The sequence below is a fragment of the Ambystoma mexicanum genome, chromosome 14 (assembly GCF_040938575.1).
Source record: "Ambystoma mexicanum isolate Mex_15411 chromosome 14, UKY_AmexF1_1, whole genome shotgun sequence".
Taxonomy (NCBI): Eukaryota; Metazoa; Chordata; class Amphibia; order Caudata; family Ambystomatidae; genus Ambystoma; species Ambystoma mexicanum.
Window position 1 is genome coordinate 29,750,774 of NC_090940.1, and position 22,190 is coordinate 29,772,963.

Sequence of the window (22,190 nt, forward strand, 5' to 3'; positions counted from 1 at the left end):
AAACACTCTTGACCCATCCACTCCGACCAACTACAAACCAATCACAGCAGTTCCTTTTCTCCTAAAAATTCTGGATAAGGTTGCTTATGTACAAATCCATAGACATGTGGAAGTACACCACCTGTTCGGAGCCAGATAATCTGGCTTCCATCCTCAACGCGGAACTGAGACAGCACTCATCGACCTTTAGACCTAAGTCGATGAGCTTAGAGACACCGGCAAAGCTGCCCTTCTCCTCCTCTTCCTAGACCTCTCGGCAGCATTCGACTTGGTCGACCATACTATTCCATGCAACCACCTTAATCCAGCTGCCCACTTATCCGATTAAGCAATTACCTGGATTAGATCTTTCCTAAATGGTAGAACCATGAGGATCTTTTCACCTACAGCAGCTGCCGACCCTATACCAATCACCTCTGGCGTGCCCCAGGGTTCTTGTGTCTCGCCCACATTGTACAACATTTTTACCAAGCCCTTTTCGATCTGGGTCATCTGGGTATCACCTACACTAATTGTGCAGATGATACCCAGATCCTCCTCCCGCTTTCTAGGGATTATGAAATGGATTTGGCCTTGGTGAATAGAGTGTACATCATCATCCAGACATGGATGGCCACACATGGACGATGCCTGAATGATGATAAAACCGAACTCCTCTGGGCACCACCTCCAGCCTAAAAAAACTAGGACCTCACTATTCCTCATTCATTATAGATGGCAACAGCATCAAAGTAGGACAAGCGGTAAAAACGCTGCTCTTTTACCCAGACGCAAACCTCTCATTGCCAAACAGGTGAATTCTCTAGCATCCTCCACGGCCTACACGTGCAAATTCATCCGCACAGCCAAGCCATTTCTATCCGATACTAGTTGCACGACCTTGGCCAGAGCCCTCATCCTGTCCCGCCTGGACTACTGCAACGCCCTCTATCTAGGGTCCACCAAAGCCACTGTTAGAAAAATCCAAACCTTACAAAACAATGCCCTTACAGCGGCATTAGGCATCTCTAAAAGAGACCACATCTCTGAGAGTAGCCGACAGAACAACTGGCTCCCTACCAATGACAAAATTCTACTAAAAACCTTGTCACTCGCACACAAATCCCTCAACAACGCTGCGCCTATCTACTTGGTCGACAGATTCCACAGATAGACCTCCCAGAGACCCTCCAGAACAGCTTACAAAGATTGCCTCTCTAGTCCTAACTTCAATCGTTCCACTATCAGTGGCAATAGCTTCCCGGTGAAAGCAGCCAAATTATGGAACTCCTTATCTCCCACACTGAGAACTGACCTCCCCTACCAAAATTTCAGGACCAACACCATCATGTGGCTGAAAGCGAATGTTCACTAAATTTAACAAGTAGCCAGGCTTCAGTGAGGAGCTTGAACCCCCCCACCACCCCACTGTACTTCTGCACTCACTCACCCTACTATCATTTCCACTTGTATATATTGCTTATGTGTAAACAAGCTATATGTATCATTTATATTTTGCTCTTGTACCTCCGTCTGTAATAGGACCTATTCTGTATATACCTTGTATTTAATACCTGTATGTAAATAATAATGCTGTTGTAACCAAGCTTCGCATATTCATGTAACTGCTGCGCTCTGTTACTACCCTAGGGTATGCTCACGCATTATAAATAATAAAACAATAGGCAAAAGTCTATGGAGCTGAAGCACTTCTTTGTAGGTAAGTAGAAAGTATTTGCACAATGTTTTAGAAGTCTTTGAAGAATAGAAGAATCAAATGTAGGGCCACAAGCTGATTAGACTTGTGAGTAGTAGAAGATGCAAGCAACTCTCCAGCAAGAGGTAAGTTCTCTCAGACTTTGTACAATACCTTTAAAATGAAGATAAGATGCAGCAGATGACTCCTGTTCCTGTGCAGGTCTCACTGTTCCTGGGCCTCAGTCTTGGGGGCAAGAGGGAGGACGTCTGGGGACTCCTGCACTGCACTGGGTTGGTCAAAACTTGCAACCGGCAAACTTCACTTTCAGTAGCTGTTCAGTATTTCAACTTGTCGCATCTACTGCAAATAGCAACACAGCAGTTCCTGGCTGTCAAGATGGACTTTCCTTGTTTCTGGGGTCCTGCACTCTTTTGAGGGGGCTCAGGCTTGGTCAGTCCTGCTTCCTGGGAGTCCGAAAGATCTTCCTGGAGCTCTTGGCCAACTTAAAAGCAACGCTCACAAACTGGAATTCCTCTCCCTGGCTCTACGTTTTCCAGCAACAACTCTGGAAATTCAACCAGCGACGAGATTGATGTCCAGGTGGCTTACTTTATAGTTGATTGGTCCCAGCAACTCATGGGGAGAAGTTGTCCTAGCAGTGGCTTCTCTGTTGAAGTGAACTTGGCATTTCGGCACTGCGGCAGGGCGTCACTGGGCAAACCAACGGTCCAGGAGTTTCTAGCAGGTGTCCTGTTAAAGTTCTTCTTCGGTTCCTTCGTCCAGTGGTCGACTCTGCCTTCCAAGCCAAAAGCCTTGCCTTTTATTCCGTTCCCGCCCATTCATTCCAGCCTAGCTGTCAGTCACCCAGCAGGGTGGCTGTCCTTGCCGGACAGTCAGCCGGCCAAACACCACAAAGTGCATTTGGGTCTCCTGTGAGACTAAGCACAGGGAGTTTCGGGCACCTCCCTCACTTCCTGCCTTCCCCAGAAACCCTGGAGCCAGAGCCGGGTTTCACTTGTGAATCCCGCCAAAGGCAAAGCGAACAATGGGACCAAACCTGGTTTGACGCGCAAAGTAAATCTCAAGAAGGACCTTTACACAAAGAAATGGCGAAAAAAGACGACCGCGTCCTTTTTGACAAAAATGGCCCCCTTGGGTGCTTTACTGCAGCTGCAAACGCAGTCCAAGGTAAATGCACACCATGGTAGTTGAAATTAAACCACTTCCACCAGCCATTCAGTGAGAAAAGGGTAACACAAAAAATGTTAAATGAAAAGCTAGACAAAGGAGATACTAGGTAACCCCTCCAGCACCCTATTGTAAGATGGTGTGTGCTGGGTCTAGAAAGTTACAAAGGTAAGTAAAGTCAATATCACTTTACTTCTCTGGGAAACAGTAGTTTATCCCAGAGGAGGTATTTAAACCTTTGGGAAATCTGAAAGACTTCCCTGTGCCACTGCACTGAAGGTTCTGTGTGACACAATGTAAAATATGATGCCTATGGAGTTTCCGACTCCACAACCCAAAGAAATAGTGTACAAAATCACATTAAAATACATGAGAGATTGGGGAAAAGGGTCTCGCGCTCTCCAGGTTGAACAAATCAAGTCCTCAAAATCCAGCAAAGTTGCTGGGGGTCTGTAAGGTGGAGGGAATTAGCACATTTCTGAGAATTCTCCCCAGCGGTCATCTCCATTATATGCATCACAAGCCCACTCATGCTCCCTGCTAGTCGAAGTGGCCGGTGCCACCTACCCTTTTGCAAATAAAAATGTACATCAGGCTGTTGCAGGGCTTTTTGGAGTGTTTCTGGGGCACCCCTCAAGGGCACAGTTCTGGTCCATGTGTGGGCTTCAATGTTTTTGGACTTCGTAATGGAGTGTTTTGTTGCAGGTACTGTGATTGGCAGTTGAGTGGGGATTTTCGCTGTTCGCTCTGGCATGTGGGCTTTGGCGGGGAAGTGGTTGCAGACTTCTTAGTCTAGTTTGGTTTTGTACATTCCACTGTCCTTTTTGTCAGGGTTTGTCATCAAGGGCTGTTATAATCCTGCTGAGGAATTCATAAGCATGTTGTTAATATCATTATAATGACCTTAATCCTCTTGTATTAATCCTAATTATTTTTACATTAGGTGATATTGAAGAGACTAAAAAGGACCAAAAGGGTGACAAAAAGAGAAAAGACGACAAGAAAAGGAAAGACGAAGATCAGTCCAGCGAGCGAGATGGTGAGTTTCCTCTTCTGATGGCATAATGGAAAGTTGTGCAAATAGCATGGGAAATGACATCACTCAAAATAAACTCTAGTGTTGTGGACACAGGAAATCCCTTGTGAAACCCCATTCGGGTGTCGCCACTCTTCCCCTGTGCTCCTACTCTTGGCTGGTTTTAAATCTACCCAGATGGTCACACGCCAAAGCTTAGTCGAGCTGTGTATTGGCAGTGAAAGTGATCAGAATATGTGAAGAGTATTTATATTACTGTCTTTTGATCCATATGAATGCTCCACTCACATGAAATGGTATTTCAAGCACTGTAAATGATATGTGGTGAGTTTGGAGCCTTTTTTCTAATAAGTTTGTAATAGTGCCGCCTTTGCATCAGATACAAGACTACACAAAATACAACTACATAACATATGCGTTACAAAATGGTGAATCCAGTATCCATAGAAAGGGGTACTTAAAAATAAGATGGCACAACATGAAATTTTAAATTGTGATGAATTAGTATGATAGGAACGGCTTGTTGGTTTTCTCCTTCATGTTTATGCGTACTGTGATTATATTTCTTTTGGAATCCAACGAGATCCTTGCAGTCAGATGCTTGGCAAATTCGAATAAATGCCGCCACTGTAAAAAAGATGATCGGACTCAAACATAACGGCACCTGCTTCTGACATGCCCTGGAACCTAAACCATAAGAATAAAATATCTGAAGCCACTCCTGACCTCTGCCCACATTCAAGAAGAATCTGTGTGGTGGGAAAGATTAATCGGTGGGGACAAAACCACCTGGGTAATAGCAACCACGCAGTTACAGAGACATATCCTAGGTGGAAGCGACCAATAGTCACAAACTGGCCTTATGTTTCATCAGAGAAAGTTTTTACTTAAAATATCTATATTTGTTTGTACTTTTCTTGTAAAAATCGCTAATCCGTTTAAATCAAGTAATACATTTAAAAAAAAAAAAGATATTCGCTTTCCATTATTTTTGCAAGTTCTTCCCTTAATCATTCAATTTCCTTTGACTGGTCTTCCACTATGTTAGGGAGAATTCTCAGAAATGTGCTAATTCTTCTCTACCTTAGAGAGCCCCAGCTCTTTTTGCTGGACTTTTAATCTCTAACCTGGAGAGAGTGACCTTTTTCCCCACTCACGTATTTTTGTGATTTGGACTCAGTTTCTTTTGACTTTGGAGTCTGACAAACTCCATAGGCATCATCTGTACATTGCGTCACAAGGCACCTTCAGTGCAGTGGCACAGGGACGTCTCTTAGATTCCCCAAAGGTTTAAATACCTTCTCTTGGTGAAACTACTGTTTCCAAGAGCAGTGAAGTGAAATTGACTTTAATTACATTTTGTAACTTTCTGGACCCAGCACACACTATATAACAATAGGTTGCTGGAGGGGTTAGTTATATCCCCTTTGTCTAGTTTCTCATGTACTATTTGTGTTACCCTTTCTACGATTAATGGCTGGTGGCAGTGGTTTACTTTTTTCTACCATTGTGTGGTGTTACCACGGGCTGCAATTGCAGGTGCAGTGAAACACTCATGGGTGTCCATTTTGTCAAATGTCCCAGTGTTCTTGTTTTGCAATTTCTTGGTGGAAAGGTCCTTCTTGAGATTTACTCTGCGCGCCAAACCAGGTTTGGACCCTTTGTTCGTTTTGCCTTTGGCAGGATTCACAAGTGCAGCCCGCCTATGGCTCCAGTATGTCTGGCAGGGGCAGGAAGTGAGGGAGGTGCCCAAAACCCCTTGTGCTTAATGTAACGCTCACCTGATATCCATGGGGACGCCACTCAGTCTGTTTGGACCACTCACGACCTCGAACCCTTCTCTGGAATCTTTTCGACTGGGGACTGGGACTTGTTTTCTTGTGTTGTGTGCTCTCCGTCCTGCTCTTCGGTGCAGGAGTGCGTCGGTTGTTGTGGGTGCTATGCGACCTAGTTGCTTCACTGGTGCGGGCCCAATGAATCTGGGCTTGTTGTAACTCCAGCCCGACAAGGTAGGTTTTTTGATTCTTGGTGAACTGTCCTTTCCTGTGTCTTGCCCCCCTTAATAGCGTCTTCTCTTCTCCCTTAGGTGTTGGAGGGGTCGAAGATGCCGAGCCCTAAGCGGTGAGTGAAAGCGTGATGCACGGCGCTATTCGCTTTTTCTTGTGCTGGCCTATGTCTCTCTCTGTCCCTAGCAGGCGCAGCAATGTCCCAGTGTGGCTGCCGGCTGAGAGAATAAGGTGCGGTGAGTAAAGCGCAATGTGGCAATGTGCGGCGACTTCTTGTCCTTTATGTGCTAACCTATATTGTCTTTTTCCTTTGCAGGTCGATGGCGTGCTCCGGAGATGAAGCTACCATAAGCGGCTTGAGTCCAGGTAAGCGTTTGACTCTTCTTGCTGTTTTCGGGGGAACCAGGATACGAGAATGCTTACTAATGTCTTTTCCCTTCGTTCGTTTCTCCCAGGATGCGGCGTTCCGAGATGGAGATGATACTGCCGTAATGTGGTTCACAGGACTGGAGGATCGATGGATGGAAGCAGGATTCTCCTCAAGGTAAGTGTGATATTAATCCTGTTCTTGTTCTTTCAGGTACGCAGGATGCAGAGGAAAGGCCGAAGGCCTTCAGGAGACCGATCCGAACACGGTGAGTGTCACGCTGCAGGCGCTGCGTAACGCAAAGCGTGTTTCGAGGGGATTGGGTCATCCGACGTATTCCATATCTATGACAGGTAATGTCCACAGCTGTGCTGCTTCGAAAAATCTTTGGCGTCTGCGTCGATGCGCCGTCCCAGAGGACCTCCTCCGACGGCCGACGTCACCCGATGTGATAAGTAGGACGCTCGACGCCCATAGCCTCAGTTCCGTTTTTTCCGCGAACGTGTTCGCTTCGTGAATCTCGGTACGGCTCGACTCTTTGGAGTTTGCTGTTTTCAATTCTCGGTTCGTTGAACCTGTTCGGTTTTTGAGAAGACCTGTTCATGGCGATGTCTACTTCGTATTCAACCCCGCGTCCGGGCTTCAAGAAATGCGGGGACTGTGGGTTCAAGATGTCGGTCACGGACTCGCACAACGCCTGCCTCTGGTGCCTCGGGGAGGCCCACGATACGGACGACTGTGTCGACTGCCAGTCGCTGACGGCAAAGGCCTTGCGGGAACGCAAGAAGAAGCTGTCAGTAGGCCGGGTGTCTAAGCCCCGGAAGTCGAGGTCTGCGGGACTTTCGACGGATGACTCGAGGGGCGACTCTCCGCGTCATCCTCGGAAGTCCAGTGGGTCTCCTTCCAGGAGTCGGTCTCGCCACTCCTCCGCCTCTTCGAGGCATTCCCGGAAGCGCCGGCATCGGTCGCCTTCCCCGTCCTCTTCCGAGGACTCCGCCCGTCGGCGGGTCGCTTATCCCTCCATGCAAGCGACACCAGAGGAATGGACTTCCTTCGGGAAGCAGATGCTAGCGATTCTTGAATCGCAGGGCACCGGTCCGTCCGCGCCTCCGAGTGGGGTCGGTCGGCACCGGTCGAGAGACACCGCTCGTACGCCTTCGGGCTTGGGTGGTCGGCACGGCTTCCAGGAGAGGTCCCGCTCTGACAAGGGTAGCCGTTCTCGCCATGCCCGTTCCAGGTCCCGGTCTTCGACGCGCTCGAGACCGCGTGATCCTGTGCCGTCTTCTAAGAAGACGTCGACGCCTGTGGCGCCGAGGTTGTCGACTATTTCTCTCGAGGCTCTGCCTCCGAGGGGGTCGTCGGAGCCTAGGTCGTCGAGACACGCTCGGAGCTCCGGCTTCGAGGCCTGTGTCGACGCCGTCGATGCTGGCGGCACTGCAGCTGACGTTGACGCCTTTTCTGTCGATGCCGGCGCCCTCGACGCCTTTCGAGGCGGTGGTGTCGGAGGGGCCCCGTGGCACGGGATTCGCCCCTAGGAAGGCTCTGGCTAAGGTCAGGCACTGCTTTGGTCCCCAGGGGTCTTCCTCTCCCTGCCTGGAGTACATTTCAGAGGGTGATGAAGGCTCTGATGACGGCTTGGTTCCGGTTACGGTTCCAGTTACGGTTCCAGTTAAGGTTCCAGATGAGCTTATCTCGGGCCATAGCCAGTTTGATGACCTGAGGCAGTCGCTGCATGATGCCAGTGGACTGGACACCTCTCCGGAGGTGGAGTTTTGTAGCTCAGAGCCTGGTACTCATGCCGATTCTTCATATCGGCGCCTTATGTCTCGGGTCACAGAGTACTTGGGTTGGTCTGCTCCCCCAGGGGAGTTTGTTCAGGATGATCTCACGGACATCCTTGATCTTGGTCCCCCCACTGACCCGGTTTTGCCGTTTCATATGGCTCTGCAGAGAAGGGTGGCGGCAGCTTGGACTTCCTCGGAGGACAGCCACCCTGCTGTGTGATTGACAGCTAGGCTGGAATTAATAGGAGAAACCTGCATAAATGGCGAGGCTTTTTGGCTTGGAAGGCAGAGTCGACCACTGGGCGAAGGAATCCAAAGAAGAACTTGGAGGAGACATCTGCTGCAACTCCTGGACCGTTGATTTGCCTGGTGAAGCCCTGCTGCTGTGCTGAAGCTCCGAATTAGTTTTAACTAGAGAAGCCCTGCAAGGACGACTTCTCCCCTCGAGTTGGTAGGACCAATCAAACCCAAAGTGAACTTGTTTGGACATCCTCTCTGAGCTGGCTGTACTTCTGCTGCTGCTGGAACCGAAGTGCCAGTGAGAGGAGTGGTTAGCTTTTAAGTTAGAGCCGTGCGCTTGAAAGATCCTCTGGACTTCCATGAAGCAGGACTGACCAAGCCTCAGCCACCTCAACAGAGTGCTGGACCCCAGATGCGAGGAAAGTCCAGAGTGTTGTCCAAGAACTGCAGTGTTGTTATTGCTGTCAGATGCGAGGAGCTGAAGCTGCGAAGTGCTGCTGAATTGAAGTTTGCCCATTGCTGCCGCCGACCTTTCCATTTCGGTGCAGGAGTCCCCAGACGTCCTCCCTCTTGTCCCCACAACTGAGGCACAGGAACACAAGGATCTGCAGAGCTGTAAAGGAACAGAAGCCAGCTAGAACGATTTCTTCTCGCCAAAGGTACTGTAAAGTCTAAGAGAACTTACCTCTTGTGGTGTAGCTTTACTTGTTCTCAGTTGAGACCGGTCTTGGTTAACCTTGTAGAGTTGCTTGCAACGTTGCCCCTCACAAGTCTCCCAGCTAGTGGCCCTTCAAGTGATCTTATTTCTACAAAAATTTCTGAAAACATTGTGCAAGACTTTTTCTTATCTGCAAAGATCTTCAGCTCCCCTAGATTTTGCTCAACTAACATTGACTGTCCTGGCTTCCTGAGACTCTTCTTACCTCTGAATTTGTGTCTTTACCTTTCCCCCAAGAAAGGTCTAATTTACCTTGCATTGGAGGGTTCAAAAAGTACTTACCAGTTTATGAATTATTTGTTAATCTTTGTTTTAGTCCCCTTTCTAACCTTAGCACCAAACTCGGTATTGCTGTAAATGTACCAGTGATAGATAAATATCCAGTGCCCTAGCTATTTAAGTCACCTGAGGGTGTAGGAAGTGTCTGTGTGCCTTCCCCAATGGGTGTCGTCTGATTTAGAGTAACAGAGTATGTTTTGAAGTGTATTCTGAAGCGTTGTGTGTTGGCCCCTTCTGAAGAAGGCTTATATAACTGACAGTTAAATTAATAGTTTAATTAAGAAACGTGGAGTGTAAGAGTTTATTTGAATACTTGCTACTGTGAATCTGCTCACATTGAGCCCTCTTGAGATAAGCCTGGCTGCTCAGCCACACTAACAACCTGTGTAGTACAGACATATTCCAACATTTGGGTTCCTATTGCCAGGAGGCCAAAGTTGCTGTAGTCTCACAAAGGGTACTGCACACAATCTTGCCTAACACACTATGGCTTCAAGCATGTAAGAGAGGGTGCAACACTAATCTTTTTTTTTTTTTTTTTAATTCATTCTTATGTTTAATCATTTAAGATTTTTACAAGTACTGTAGACAAAGAAACAAAACCATTTTGTACTTGGGACATCACTTACTTACTCGAAACACAATCTATTTAGAAAATCATACACATAATAGAAACAGTAGAGTAGAAGAGGAATGAAAGAAGAGAAGGCGATGGATCAAAGAGCTGAAATTTCTGGCAGTGTCATTTGTTTAGTCTTTTTAAGGGCCAGATACTTGCTCATTTGGGGACATGACATGAGTAGGTGTCTTATACTTTCTGGTTGTTCTGGAGTTCCACACATTCGACACTGGTTCGAGGCCGCTGATAATCTGATGGCGAGAACTTCCTGAGTCGGAAGTAAATTTAGGCGTGCTCTCAGAGTTTCCTCAAGGGTTTGTCCAGGAATTTTTCACAGTACTTCAAAGGAGTTTTTAGTTTGTTCAACGATGGAGGGAGATGTTTTAACAGCTTATTAGCTATGGCTTTCTCATTCGTGATAATCCAAACTTGATGCTCCGTTTTGGACTTAACCCTTTGAATGTTGCTAATAAGTACGTCTTCCGTGCAGGCCAGATCATTTAGTTTGTCTTGGAGGATCTTTGTCCAGCCATTAAGAGGACTGCAACAGCCACTCTTGATTGCTGCCACCACCACCTGGTATACTGGTAGGCTGTCAGCCAGCAGAGTCTTTCTGTAGAGTTGCATTGAGCTCAGTTCCACCACTGCTGCCAAAGACAACAGACCCAGCTCCCGCCTGATAGCTGCCATGGCAGGGGACTTTGGGAGACCTAGGACCGACTTCCACAGATAGCCGTCCAGTTGATGCCATATTGATGTAGGCATGTTTAAACTTGCATTCATTCCGTAGGTCAATGTCGGGACCACTTTGGACTTGTAGAAATGAATGGCATGGATTAGTGAAAATTTACCGAATTGTTTAAGTTGTTTGTCCACTTCTCTAGGTTTAGCCTTGAAGGTTCTCACTTTATCCCACAGTTTTTTGCATTGTAGTCTCCCTTAACGAGCTGTCAATCCATATGCCAAATATTTTTTATTCATTGACGACTTCAATTTTAGTGTTGTCCAAATACCAGAGTAGGTCCTTTTTTATCGTTTTTTTTCCTTTTCTGTAACTTTTTGAGATCACCTTAACTTTAGTTTTCGATTTGTTGAATTCCAAGTTATTTTTCATGTAATTGGTCAAGTTGGTTAATTGGCGTTGGAGCCCAATTTGTGTCTTGTCCTAATAAATCAGGTCTGCATACATCAGTCTTGACACACAGACCTTGCCTACTTTGGGGGGGGGGGGGGGGGATCTAATTTTTCTCTGAGTCTTGAAAGTCTCCCAAGAAAGCAATGAAAAGTGCCAGGGCAAGAGGGCTGCCTTGCTTTACCCCTCGCTCTGAAGGCCCTTTTGGTTGAGGCGTACATGCATAGATGACTTTGTGTGGAGCGCTGTTATAGGTTCCAGTATATCTGGGAGACAGTCCCAGGTTTTCAATTTGGACCAGAGCTTGAAACGGTCTACCTTATCAAAAGCCTGCAAGAGGTCGACGAGGGCCAGGAAAACCTTGGGAGCACCAGACTTAAAGTTAGATTTTATTATGTTCAGAAGAAGTAGATTTACCGCGGTACAAGCTGCTTTTAGGAAGCCTGTTTGGAAGAGGTCGCTTTCTGAAAATGGGAGAGCAGCAGAGTTGCGAAGATCTTTCCGTTAATATCGAGGAGCGCTATTGTTCTGTAATTGGCTGGATTTTCTCTGCATCCCTTTTTGTAGATGGGAACGACAACAGCTTCTGGCCAAGATTTGGGTGTCTGCTTAGTTTTTTCGCACTGTGCAAAGATTTTACTAATCACTGAAGCCCACTCCTCTGGATGTCTTTTTAGATCAATATTTGTAAGGCCGTCCGGGCCCGGAGCTCTAGAGGACTTAAGTTTTAATATGGCTCCTTTTATGTCTTCCACATCCTTCAAGGTGACCCAAGCTGTTTGCGAGTGCATGCTGGAAGTTTGTTGCCTGGGAGATGAGCACTCCAATAATGCCGTAAGTATCTGACCCAGTTTAGTTCAGAGACTGAGTTGGAAGTCACGTCTACTTTCTCGCCGTTCACTCTTTTAATCAAATTCCCAAAATCACGTGATTATTATTGTTTTTTTATTTTTGGTGCGGACTGTCTTGAGCATGGCTTCCGCGTCATTCTGATAGAGAGTGAATCTCTGATGCTTGATCCAGTATTTAAACTTCTTTCCAGAATGCGGCCCATGTTGCTTCTGTCCTCCATGCCAGTGCCGTTCTTTTCAATTTTCTCAAATTCCAGCGATGCAGAACCACCCTTATGTCAAAGGTATGCTTATTTAGGCATGGGTTTCTGTTGATTCCAGAAAAACAAACTCTATGGGCCGTCAGTATGGCTAGATAATCTGGTCTCAAAGTTTCTGTCTTGGATGACTTTACCAGCATTACAGAGGCAAATTTCTCATTTATCTCTGGGACATTTTCAGATGTTTAGCGAAGACTGGGTTGTTGCTTGTTTATTTCCACATTCGGTGCATAGATTTTTTTTTTTTTAATCCGGACAGACCCCCACCCAAGACATGATTAGCAAATTGTGGTCGCTTTCAATAGTTCTCTGCACCTCGAAAGAAGCTATATAGGAGATCAGAGTCTGAGTTATGAATATGTAATCCAGAGTGGATTTGAATTTTGCCGTTCCCATGTTGGAATCTCCAGATCACTGGCTTGCAAGGAAGCCACATTATGAAAATGTCTTGATTTCATTAGTTTGCTCCAAGCCTGACCCCGTTCGTCGACTGACGAACGCGTTAGCAGGCTATTTGAAGATGTTCGCATGTGTGCAGTTTGCGCTCAAATCGCCACAGATGATTATATTTGCGACTTCATGGTCAACGGCGATGGCGTCAATGACATTGGAAACTGATGTGCAACATTTTTTAGTTGTTTTTCGGGGTTCCAGTATAGGTTGATAATGACCAATTCAGACATGGTCCATATGTTAGATCATGGAACTTGGTGGCATCATGAAATTAAGATAGCCAGCATTTCATAGGACTACACTAATTTGATTCTTATTGTGAGCCCTGAGCCCATTCGAACCGCAGTGAAAAGGCTAGACGATGGGCGGCCCAACAAGGCCCTGGTCGCAGGAGAGAATTCTAAACAAAACCCGTCCAGGTATCGTTAATCAACTAACCAAGTTTCTTGCAGGCATAGAATATCAAAAACCCTCATTTCACGTCACTAGGGCGAGTCAGATGGGTATGCCCTCTGGTGTTCCAGGACCCCATAGTCGGTTTCTTGAAGGTTTTGATAGTCAGCGGTTGGTGTAGCTCGGTAATTGCAAGAGGACTTGGAGATTGTTGCGATCTCCCTGATTTGGTGTTGAAGGCATCTTGGAGCCACTTCCCGGGCCCTTTTGAGGAATTTTCAACAGGTCGTCTTCTCATGTTTTTACTTGACTGAGAGTGTTTTGATTTGTCTGTCTTTGATTCTTTTGAAGTTAATTTCCACAAAAATTCTGGCGATTGAAGTCTGGTACTTTGAGTTCTTGTTCGTGGAGGGGTCTGATGAAACTGCTGGTGCTCAACTCTTCCGGAATCGACGTTGTCCCCCCCCTGCGAAAGCTTTGACGCCTTGTGCGTTCTTTCTGGTGTTTATTTATCTTGAGGTGGTGATTTTCTGGACGAGTAGGGCTATAGGCCCATCGTTTGTTTATATAGATCCTCGGTTTGCGATACATAGTGCTGCTTTTTTTGGCGATTTCCTATTAGTAGTTTCAGGCTTAGCCCGATTCATAGAAGTCTCGTATTTCCAACAAATGGAAGCCCAGAAGCTGTAGATCTTAATAGACTTCTTTTGGGAGTTTTCATAAAGCTTTTTCTGATGCTTGTTAATCTGTTTAGAATCACATGCTGTGCATATGGTCCGACATCCAGTGGTAACCGCGGAGTATTGCATCTTGTCTTTCGGGGACAGAAAGGGGACGTCGGCATAGGCATGTCTGAAACACTATCCCTATCGTGATGTGTGTAGTACCCAAAATCCCTCACGCGCCGAGGTCCCTCAGATTGTTTTTTTCCGCCCAGATCACTGGTCGCCCTATAGCGGAGCTCTTCATGAGACAGTTTATCTTACCGAATTGTCGGTTTATCCCTGTTAAGTCACTTCGCCCATCAAGAACATCATCGACGAAGACTACGGGGGAATCGTCTGCGGCTGTGGGTTCCGACGCCTAAGATTCGGCCTACGGACTTCCACGTGGTCGGGCCTTCCGGCCGACCTCCACAGTAGGGAGAGTGGGCTCGGGGTTTGCCATACTGTTATGTCTTTCCTTTTTTCCACTGCTTTCCCTTTTGGTCTGGTCACCCTTCCCTTCTGCTATGGAAAGGACTCAATTTTTTATTTTTTTATTATTTGATTTAATTGTATAAAACAATTTTTACAAAATGAATAATAATCCCCACATTAGCTGTTCCGGATCCCCCGCACATTCACTCCACATCCAATGTCGAGGTCGTCTCTCAGCTCTAAACAAACCCGATCTCCCTTTGAAAAAGAAAATGAAAAAGCGAGGAGCCGAAAAGGAGAAGGAGGGAGAGAAAAAAGGAGAACAAGAAGAAGAGGATCCCAATCAGACAGTTCAGCTCAGATTCAAATTCAGAGACTGCGTCGGAGTCGACATCCTCCTAGGAGATGTTAAGATGAGAACACCCTCTTTCGGCCCTGCCCGACCATTTAGATTCTGTGTGCAGGGTTAGATATCCGTGGAAAGACGAGCACACCTCGTGAACGCTTGTCTCCCCCTTGAGCACGACGAAAGGCAGTGTTCGGCGTGTAAACTTCTTAAACGGAAGACCTTTAGGGAGCGGCGGTTAAAGCGGTGGGCTGCGTACGGCATGTCACGCGTTGAGCCTCCTTCCCCTGCCGCGACACCAGCCGAAAGTGACAGGGGCACGTCGGATGACCCAACGTCCAATGCGGACGTTATAGACCTTGAGGCGGACACTTCTAGGGCCGCCACGCCTGTCCCCGACCCTTCCAGGCTTGACTCCGGTCTTGCTACAGGGAACACACCTGGCGACGGGGGCGTACAATCGCAGCGCACCAAGCACACAACCCAAACGCCGTCCTCGACGACATCGTCAAGGAAGGCGAAAGCGCCAACTTGCCCGCCGGAAATTTCGGCGGTGCCCACGGATCGGTCAGGTCCGAAGCCTTCCCCGCATCCGCAGCAGTGCATGACTGGGCATAGCAAACATACCAAGGGCGCTACTCCCCAAACTACACGCGCCGAAGTTTCAGATCAAGAAACTTCGACGGTTTCCAAGGCCTGTACAGGCCCGAGAACTAAGAGTAGGCCTCTACCTGAGAAGCCATCCGCTGGCCCTTCTGGAGCCGCGGAAGACACTTTTACTGCCGACACATCATCGGAGGCGTTGTCTCCCGAAGATTCAGTGACTATCAGTAAGAGCATCAATAGGATTGCTGCGGCGGTGGGCCTAGTACCGGTTCCGCCCACAGTTATGGGCCAATCCGCCAAAAGGTTTTCCACGAATTTGGAAGACGATCCCGAAGACTCTTACGAAGAAAGCCAGGTACCCATCTCAAGCACCCTGAGATCCTCAACGCCTTAGGGCGGAGAACACGGTTCCTACTCAGCTAGGTCGGTTTGGGTCATCCAAGTGGACCACGGAGCAATTCGAGGGGTGTATGGATCGGCTGGAGTAGTTTTTCGGGGCTTTTGATCATCCTCTGCCGAAAAAAGCTCGGGTAGACCCTAACCCTCAAACGCAAGATGTCCAACACCTAGATGTCCAACACCAAGTTGACTATCAAGAAGATGTCCAGATGGACACGTATAGAGACATCTATACAGAAGAGGAAGCCTCTTTTCTGGACAACTATGGCGAAGATCAAGGAGCAACGGACAACTGGGAGGACACCCAGCAGGACGATCACAACTCTGATATCGTTTTCCTCGACTCTCCCCATCCACCCCGATTCGACAAGCTTCCCCGGTGGATGATCAAATGGCTTTCAACAACTTGTTGAAAAAAGCAGCGGAATTCTTTAAAATTGCCACGCTTGAAGCCCTGCCCGAACATCATTTCGCGGAGGACATTATTAATGAAAAGCCTCCGGCAAGCCAGTCTATCCCTCTCTTGAGGTCTGTAAAGAGACAGCTGGCCCCTTCCTTACTCACACCCGCTCCGACTAGGGCTGTGAACCCAAGGGTCGAAAAACTTTTCCGACCCTCGCCCACCGACCCGCTTTATATCAAAGGACACGCAATCCCAGACTCGCTGGTGGTGACCAACATTCGCAAGAGAGCAGGGGTTCCCCTTGCCACGGGAGAGTCACCCCCGGACAAGGAGTCCAAAAGGTTGTATGCCTTAGGCAAACGGGTTACGTCGGCTGTGGCCTATACCGTCCGGATTGGCAATAACACGACGTTACTAGCAAGCTACATCGACGCCCAATGGAACCTACTCCAGGAAGGCCTTCAAGAGGTTCCCGAACCAACCAGAGCCAAGCTTCTCGCCATTGTCTCGGAGGGCAAACTTGCCAATCAGAATGTGGTAAAGAATACCCTGGACACCGCAGAGACAGCAGGCAGGTCTCTCGCACAGGGTACTCTCATAAAGAGGCACGCGTGGATGCGCACATCAGGCTTCAGGCCTGAGACCCAGGCATCCATTATCAACAAACCCATTGAAGAGGCCAACCTCTTCGGGAAGGCGGTAGACGATGCGTTGGAGACAGCCAAGAAGGAGCACAAGACTATTAAGTCACTGCACCAAATTTCCCAGAAACCCTCTTCAGAGGGGCAGTAATTCTCAGCGGTCCTTTCGAGGACAAGCCTGCGCCGCTCAAAACAATTTTGGCACAGTCAAATTCAACTCAAGTCAAACTGCTGCAAGCCCCACTTACTACCCCCAGAGGGGTAGGAAGCGCAGAAAGAATAGAGGCAGAGGCTCCAATTCCAGAGGAGCATCAACTTCGGGTCAGACATGACCACCAAGTCCAGGTCCCCTCCCATGTCTCCCCGGTCGGGGGGCGATTAACATCTTTCCTCAAGGCATGGGAGGGGATAAATTCAGACCAGTGGGTCTTAAAGATGGTCGCCCACGGTTACTGCATGGAATTCGCCCGACTTCCACAGTTCAGACCGCCGAAACATCGACGCCTTTCACCGGAACATCTGCAGATCCTGATCCAAGAGGTGGAAGCGCTGCTGGGAAAGAACACCATAGAAGCCGTCCCGATTCTTCAGGTAAACGAGGGTATCTATTCAGTGTACTTCCTTGTACCCAAAAAGGATCTCAACATGCGTCCTGTTCTAGACCTGCGCCCAGCGAACAAGTTCATAAAGCCCCAGAAGTTTTGCATGGTAACACTGCAAGAGGTGATCCCATTGCAAAAACAGGGGGACTTCATGACAAAATTGGATATGAAAGATGCATACATTCATATTTCAATGCTGCCAGCGCACAGAAAATTCCTAAGGTTCGTGATTCAGGACAAACACTACCAGTTCAAGGCACACCCCTTCGGCATAGCCTCGGCGCCAAGGATGTTTACCAAGGTCCTGGCAGTGGCAGCGGCACACCTGCGCAGACTTTCAGTTTCAGTTTACCCTTACCTCGACGATTGGCTCATCATGGGGGACTCGTTCGACGTTTGTTTTTCGAACACCCAAAAAATAGTAGACCTACTGTTCAGCCTGGGATTTTCTATCAACGAAAAGAAATCCAGCTTAGTCCCCAGCCAAATAAAACAGATCCTGGGGGCTTTAATTCGTATGGAAGACTGTCTAGTCTTCCCTTCCAGCGAGAGGGTTCAGAACATGCTCTCAGGTTTCTCAGTATGTAGCCAGTCGAGAGGTGATGGTACGCAAAGCTATGCGTTTGCTAGGGATGATGGTGTCGTGCATATACCTGGTTCTGCGCATGCGTCCCATGCAAGAGTGGCTCAACAGCCTGTGGTGTCAGGCCAGCGCACAATGGGAAGATCTGTTGTCTCGCCAGCCCTCGTTCTCTCTCTGCAGTGGTGGTCGAGAGAGAAACTCTTGAAGGGGAAAACCTTCACCACCCCTGCAGTGGAAGCCACTCTCACGACAGACGCATCTCTCACAGGGTGGGGGGGGGGCTCACCTGCTTCAACAGACAGCGCACGGATTGTGGTCCCCTCAGGTAGCGTCCAACCATATAAACCTACTGGAGCAACTAGCAGTGTTCAAAGCATTGAAAGCCTTTCAGGAGCAACTGCAATGGAAGACAGTGCTGGACCTAACCGACAGCACAACAGCAATGTATTACCTGAACAAACAGGGGGGCACTCACTCTCCAAGGCTATCCAAGCTGTCCCAAAACATCTGGCTATGGGCTCTCAAACACAAGATGTTCCTGATATCCCAACATGTTCCAGGGGAACTCTATCTTCTGGCAGACGTACTCAGTAGAGGTTTTCCTCTGCCAGAAGAGTACGAATGGCGACTACACGAAGACATTGTATCCAACGTCTTCGCTGAATGGGGGTTTCCAGAGATCGACCTGTTCGCTACTCAGGAGAACGCCCAATGCCAAGATTACGCCTCCGGGTACCCCCAGAAACGATCCAAGGGGAACGGTCTCTGGATAACTTGGTCGGGGAAATTTGTCTATGCTTCTACCTCCCCCTGCCCCCCCACCCTCCCGACGCCGCCTTTTGAACAAGATAGTACACAAGATGCACCACGAACCAGTCACCATGATTCTGGTGGCTCCCATGTGGGCCCGCCAACCTTGGTTCGCGCACCTGATGGACATGTCCCTCTCCCCACCAGTCAAGCTGCCCTGCCCGTACAACATGTTGTCTCAGGACAGGTGGGAGACTCTGCACCCATGCCCACAAACTCTGAACTTAGCAGCCTGGCTCCTGAGGTCATAGAGTTTGGACATCTGCAACTCCCTCAAAGATGCATGGACATACTGAGGGAGGCAAGAAAGCCTAACGCACGTTATTGCTATGCCAGCAAATGGAAACTTTTTGTCATCTGGTGCAGTTCCAAAGGCGTCAATCCCACCGATTGCTCGCCTTCACACATTGTGTTATATCTAACCCATCTGTTGGACTCTGGGTTAGTCTTCAATTCCTTAAAGGTTCACCTAGCGGCATTGTCAGACTACAACACGTCACAGCAGAAGGTGTCGTGGTGGAAGATACCTGTGATTAAAGCCTTTATGGAAGGGGTTAAAAGAATGTATCCCCCCCCCAATCACTCACCCAGCCCCTGGGTGGGATATAAATGTGGTTTTAACTAGGCTCATGGGACCCCCTTTTGAGCCTATGCATAAAGCTAGTCTGAAAGACCTGACTTACAAGACAGCCTTTCTAGTAGCTATCACTTTTATCAGAAGAGTTAGCGAACTACAGGCCCTCTCGGTTTTGGACCCCTTTGTTACAGTCCAAAAAGATGAGGTAGTTCTGCGCACACATCCCAGATTTGCGCTGAAATTTATTTCAAAGTTCCATGTGAACCAGTCAATCGAACTACCCACATTCTTCCAGAGACCTACTAACATGGCCGAAAAAGAAGCCTTCACACACTAGATGTGCGCAGGGCAGTCATGTTCTACATGGATAGAACTAAACCACTGAGGAAGACTAAACAATTCTTTGTTTCAGTGGCAGCTGGTAGAGAAGGGTACCCTGTCTCTAAATCAGAAATATCAAGGTGAATTGTCAAATGCATCACACTGTTACACTCTTGCAAAGAGAGAACTGCCCTTCAAGCCTAGAGCACATTCTACTCGAGGCACTGGGGCATCCATAGCATTCATTGCAAATGTTCCCCTTGAGTCCATTTGCAAAGCGGCAACCTGGAGTTCTGTACACACCTTTACAAAACACTATTGCCTAGACACTCATTCTAGGTCTTGATTCTCGGGTGGGACAAGCAGTACTAAGATCTTTTTTCTACTGTTCCTTCTCACAACCCACCTCCAACTCCGGGTACTGGTCGCTAGTCTATGCACAGCATGTGATTCTAAGCAGATTAACAAGCAAGCATCAGAAGACATGCATTACTTGCCGTAAAAGCATTTCTGATAATTGTATCTGCTTAGATTCACATGCGCCCTCCCTGCCTCCCCGCTCGGGGTAGAAGGTACATAGACTGCTTGCTACTTTCTCTCTTCATGTACTCACTCAAAATAGCCTTGAGCTCCCTCACGGCAGTAAAAATACAATCGGAAGGACCTCGGCGCTTGAGAGATTTGGGGTACTACACACGTCACAATAGGGATAGTGTTTCAGACATGCCTATGCCGACGTCCCCTTTCGGTCCCCGAAAGACAAGATGCAATACTCCGCGGTTACCACTGGATGTCGGACCATATGCACAGCATGTGAATCTAAGCAGATAAAATCATCAGAAATGCTTTTACGGTAAGTAATGCATGTCATCCTTGATATGTAGATAATCCTTGGCTTTGTGTTCCCTGTGATACGGTGCGATTAATAGGAAATCCTCGGTTTTGAAATGTCGTAGGGTGTCTATTTTGCTTCGAATCTTTAGGACAGTTTTCCTATTCAAAACTAAGTTTCTGATGCTTGTTAATCTGCTTAGAATCACATGCTGTGCATAGGTCCGACATCCAGTGGTCACTGCGGAGTATTGCATTTTGTTTTTCGTAGTCGAAAAGGGACGTCGACAAGGCGTGTCTGAAATTCTATCCCTATAGTGACGTGTGTTGTACCCACAATCCCTCACGCGTCGAGGTCCCTCAGATTGTTTTTTTCCGCCCAGCTACTGGTCGCCATTACGCGGAGCTCCTCGAGAGACATTGCAGATTCCATCTCCTCGACCTTTGGTCGTTTTTTCCTGTTTAAAGATTTAATATATCGATCCCTCCCTCGACGCAGTTGTGAAGCTGTCTCCGCCGAGCAAGATCTTCGACGGAGGGGACGAGCGGAGGAGATCCTTCGGCGTTGCCGAACACGTGGCCTGGCCTCGCAGGCCAAATACAGTAGGGAGAGTGGGGTCGTGGGACATCTCTGATTCTTTTTCTGAGAATGCCTTTCCTTTTCCCCTTCCTTTCCCTTGGGGTAGTTATCACGGTATATTGCCACGGCTATGGAGAGGACACCCTTTAGGTTTTGCCCACTTTGTAAGGGCAAGTTTACTTGGAAGGACAAGCAATCACGGTGTAACCGCTGCTTGCCCCTCGATCACGTAGAGGAGGGTTGTGTCATGATCTCTGCTTCCAAAAGATCAGGACTTGCCCGACTCCCTTGGAAGCAGACCCATAACCCCGGTTCCGAGTGCCAGCCAGTCCCAATTGGGACCTTTTGGACCCTGTCCTGGCGCCAGTGGCACCAGGCTCATAAAGATGCCCAGTCCCAGCGCTGGAAGCGCCGGGCTCATAATGCTTGGGTGGACTTACCTGCAGCAGACCATGCTGCTTACTTACCTGCCAGTTGAACCCCTGATCCTCTTCTGTTTGGGACTACTTTTCCTGTTGGGTGGGGCAGGAGCCACTCCCTAGGTTCAGAACACGAACTCTTCTGGAAAGCAGGAACTCTTTTCTTAGGCGTGGCTGTGGAAGGAGACATCTAAGCACTACAGGAGGCTATTTAAACCACACCCGATGGATGAATCTTGCTTTGCGTTATTCTGCATTCTCTGCAGCAGAACGCTCATCGTGTCTTCTGCTTCTGATCCTGGGCCTAAGGGAACAAAGGCTTACCATCCTGGAATCCAGTCTTCAGCAGCACCTGTAAAGACAAAGAAAGAACAGGTTAGCACTACGGTCTTCAGTGGCAGCGCATCTCTTACCTGGTCCATCGGCTGTCACCAACGCCTCGCGCTGCATTCCGGCATCTGAAAGACAAAGGCTTACCTACTCTTCGCATGCTCCGGAGGTCTTCGCACTGCATTCCGGCATCTGAAAGACAAAAGCTTACCAGCTCTTCGCACGCTCCGGAGGCCTTCGGCGCTGCATCCCGCATCTGAAAGACAAAAGAAGGTGCGTTTAAAGACATTGGGCAACTTTATTACTCACGTGCCATTACTCCTTCCCACGCCGAATCCAGTGGGTATTCCAGCACCCTTCAGCTTCTCTAAAGCTCCGAACTTGTACCTGCAAGATAAAAGGGACAGTTAGTGCGCATCGTGAAGCAGGCTACAAGCGCTTACTTACGTGCTTCCAGGCGCTTCTATTCCTCACGCGGGTTCGATCCTCAACTCTCATCAGCCGCCACCCGCCATCGCCGGAACCCTGCAAAACAAGAGATATCATTACAAAAGACTTTTAAGACATTTGAAGTGCCCAGAACTTACCGTTCGTGCAGT

General features: G+C 48.2%; 1 protein-coding gene across 1 annotated transcript in view; it reads left to right on the plus strand.

Moving 5' to 3' along the window:
• Positions 1–22,190, plus strand: part of BAZ1A (bromodomain adjacent to zinc finger domain 1A) — a 956,777-nt gene that overhangs the window by 644,851 nt on the left and 289,736 nt on the right. Inside the window, exon 21 of the mRNA XM_069638454.1 lies at positions 3,810–3,905. Coding sequence (XP_069494555.1) covers positions 3,810–3,905 — 96 coding nt within the window. The remainder of the gene's footprint in view (positions 1–3,809; positions 3,906–22,190) is intronic.